General features: G+C 41.7%; 1 protein-coding gene across 1 annotated transcript; it reads right to left on the reverse strand.

The window, feature by feature from the left end:
- Positions 1-1333: 1333 nt before the first annotated feature.
- On the reverse strand, positions 1334-2221 carry SARC_03554 (hypothetical protein; the record flags this gene model as incomplete). The annotated part of the gene is made up of 2 exons (XM_014302649.1): positions 1334-1877; positions 1929-2221. 2 exons carry the CDS (start codon positions 2219-2221, stop codon positions 1334-1336), a joined length of 837 nt encoding a protein of 278 aa, XP_014158124.1.
- Between the last annotated feature and the right edge of the window lie 1778 nt (positions 2222-3999).

Here is a 3999-nt window from a genome sequence, read left to right on the forward strand (position 1 = left end):
GAAGCAATCCCGCAGTGTTGAGCGTGCATGGCTGGGCTAGATGAACCCGGGCATTCCCAACTGCTGCGCGGATGTCGGATACGAGATGTCCCATTAATTTATGCTACCCTCACGGTTTCTGGTATTTACACGTGTGCGGCCTTGGAACCAGCAATGCAGCTTTCTCTTAGAACGGTTAAATAGGGTATTTGACTTATCTCGAGTCGATGGGCCTTAGAATAGCTTAGTTGAGGTCCATGTGTCCGCGCGTGTACACCCTCCAGGCGCAGGTGATTATAGGTTGTGAAATAAACATGCGCATATATTCTTCAGCCGCGTTCTGCCTCGAGTTATTTGGTTGACAGTGGTTCTTGGGTTGGGTTTGTGTTGCCAACTATCCCAACTCAGATTCATCAGAGCACCTTATAAAATGTAGAGTCAGGAGCATTCCACGCCAGCACCCAATTTTAACATGTACCGCTCTATCATGAGCAAGTATTGCGAACCATGTTTATTGTTCGTGTTCTCCTTCAAACACACAGCAAACGACGATTCCGTTCATAGTTACTTCGCGAAGTTTATCTCGGCTGGATGTTCTGCCATACCAACTTGACATTCGCTAGCGCCAAGTAGCCCCTAATCTCACTCCTGTTAACGCGTTGGGTACTGGCGCCAATTGTCATGGGTCTCCACCGCAAATCGCACTGCATATCAATATCACGAACACATTGTTTCACTAGCAACGCGTTTAGTCATGTACTCATTCTTTCATCTGGTGATGCGTGGGCCTAGCTCGTCGCTCCCGCTGCTCACCGCAAACCCAATTCATCTCGAGGGACAGCTTGCGGGGTGCCATTCTTTATTACACCAACGCTCAAGACACTCAGTGTACCACTCGTGATGACTGGGCAAGTGTGGAGAAACCCAGCACGGTTAACACTTCAAGTATTGTATGGAAGGACTAGCTTAAGTGTGTGTACTCGCCAGTGGCGTCTACGGAACGCTTCGCTATGGTAATTATTGTCTATGTTCGACTGTTCTGCCTTCGTATAACAACATTTGGAGAAGATGAACTCAATCCTCTTGCTCGATCCTGAGAGTATGCTGGATCGACTCAGCCGTGCTACATGCACCTAAATACAGGGAAGTCAGTAGCATCCAGTAAGCTTTGTTGGCATCGTAACGATTCACCATCCTACACTGTAGTGCACGGTATGTCGGGAAAAATGTGTCATCGAATCTACAGTCTTGGCAGTAACTGGTCGATAAGTCTACGCGGAACTAAAAACTCTCACCCACTCAAGCCCAATACATGTCGGAAAATCCAGGACAATGTCCTTTCGTGTGCACTCAACTAGCTGGAGTCTGAACTAGAGCCCGACAAAAGACCGGGGGGTCCGTCAGAGTCTCCACCGTCACTGTCGATGTCTACATCTGGAACTATGGGAGTCGTCCTCCGGGCGTATGCAGGCTTGTCGTTAGCATTAAACCTGTTCACTATGTCGGCTTCATCGGAGCTACTATCATCCAGCAGCTCTGGCAAGTCGCTCGGCACGTCGCTGTCAGAGTCATCGGTACTATCACCCATTAATGCCGGCATCTCATCGCTATCACTATCGTTGTCCATAGCATCGATCGGAGACTTGTAAAGACTGGTCCTTGCCGGTCCTGCTGAAGGTGCCGACCCCCTGACGCCACCCTTTAGCTTATCATTAACACAATTTTTTTTGACATTAGCAGAGGATGTAGTAGTTGGTTTCTCTTGCGCATTCGCTCTCAGATTCTTGGCTTCATTCCTGCTCTGGTCCCTCTGTAATTGCTCGAAGCGGCTGTTGTGAGGCGAATTGGTCACATCCCGGTCAGGCCAGCTATTCTGAACTATGTCATTATAATCGTCACTTTCCGAAGAATCGGATAGGGCTTCAGCTTATAAATCCATTCTGACATACCTTTGCAAGTCGTCGTCCGATTCAATATCCGGCAGTACTTTTCCCTCACGTATGATATGTAGCAACTCGGCACCCGACTTTAATGTAGTTAATAAATCAGCGCTGGGTCCATCTTCGTTATCACTTCCGCTTGATGCACTCTCCGAATCTGAAACAAGCATATCGGTTAGCAGCAACCCTTGACATTCATCACACTTAATCTTTTTTATCTTTACTTCTACCAAGTTAATGCAGTAACATGGTCCACAGACGGATGTGACAGACCCTGGTGGAAAATCCAGAATTTCAGACATGATGCATGCCTTTTAATAGATAATAGATTAAGAACGGACAGGGTAGTAGGCTTCTGGTGGAAGAATTTACCTCATTAACAACCTTGAAACCTTACGCCTAATAAACCTACATGTAGGCGTAAACATCTGCAGTTCTCCTTGTCTAGCTAGAGAGACCACTCCACTCCATCAGGTCTTAAAAACAATAGATATGTTATTATTTTGACTGTACAATACCACATATTTTTGTATCCGGTTTCGTTGTTGTTTTTTATTTATTAAAGGGCGAGGCGGCCGAGGCTCTCACTCCTCTAGCATGGGGGGTTTATTTCAATAAAAGTTTTGTAAAAAAAAAACACTATGAAAGTGACTGTGAGTCGGGAGACGAAGTGACTTTTTTTTTAATAGTCTGAACAGGGTTTTAGAAACCCTAAAATCCACAAAATGACTGAAGTCTGAATAGGCCTCGGCAGAGTAACGAGGCCAAACTGGGCTAAATACGTTTAACGTATAGAGCATTAAAAGTGACTTTTTTTATACGAATAATAACGTAAACATGCGACTCCTTTTCAGTTTTCAGCTTGTGCTGGTGCACTTCGAAAATTGAAATTGATTTATGTGAAGAAGTGTGAGGACCTGTGTTGAAGGCTGTAAGTGTGAACTGCGAGGATGAAGAGTCTGAAACTTTGAGCCTTGAGAGTTGAGCTTGAGGCTTGGAGTTTAGGCACTTGAGCTTTGACTTTGAGACAGCGGAATTTCGAGATTTGTCTCAATTTCAACAACGAATTTCTTAGAGCCAGGAACCCAAGGCACCCCCCTGGGCCCCCACTGGGCCCAATCGCAACGAGTCATAGCAGAGAACAGAACATTGGCCAAGTCGAGTCAAGTCTAAATGACTGCGAGAAAGTCGGAGCATACATATTTGATTACGTTTAAATGGAGTATTGTATTGTGGTTTAAAAAAAAAGGGTAATTATACATGAGAACCAGGTATTTTAAAGCTAAAGCTGTAGGATATTAAACGCTTAAACATATATATAAAACATATCCTATCACACTTAAAATATATATTAGATACGCCCACACAGACTATCCAGGCTTCGTCAACACGCTCATACGGGTGCATGGATACTGACCTATAGTCAAAGCACTAGAGCTGAAGGAAAGGCACCGGGTGGAGTGTTGATACTTGGGATTGATGACTGCATTGGCGTTAATTATATACTAGTAATTCTCTGATAAGCTCTCGTCCCAAGGCTTCCCTACATCAAGTGGTCAATTGCGATGGATCTCAACGTATGTTGCTGAATTTTTTATATTGGTCATTTGATATGTTGTATTCCATAGTCACGGCCTCTGTACTTAGTAACGTCTTGTGACAATGTTCTGCGCAATACATACGCTTTAAAGTACTGATGTGTTGCACATCATATATGCTTGCACTGTTCTGAACCATGGTCGATAAATATATATATATATATATATATATATATATATATGTGTGTATGTATTTGGATATGTACATGTATATATGTGTGCAAATACATATTCATATTATATATATATATATATATATATATATATCAAATATATATATATACATTCATATATATATATATATATATATATATATAGTATATATACGTGTATATATATATATATATATATACATACATATATATATATATATATATACAGGATATATATTATATATATATATATTTATATATATATATATATATATATATATATATATATATATATATATATATATATGTATATTTATATATATAGATATA

Source organism: Sphaeroforma arctica (assembly GCF_001186125.1).
Source record: "Sphaeroforma arctica JP610 unplaced genomic scaffold supercont1.183, whole genome shotgun sequence".
In the NCBI taxonomy this organism is placed as follows: Eukaryota; class Ichthyosporea; order Ichthyophonida; genus Sphaeroforma; species Sphaeroforma arctica.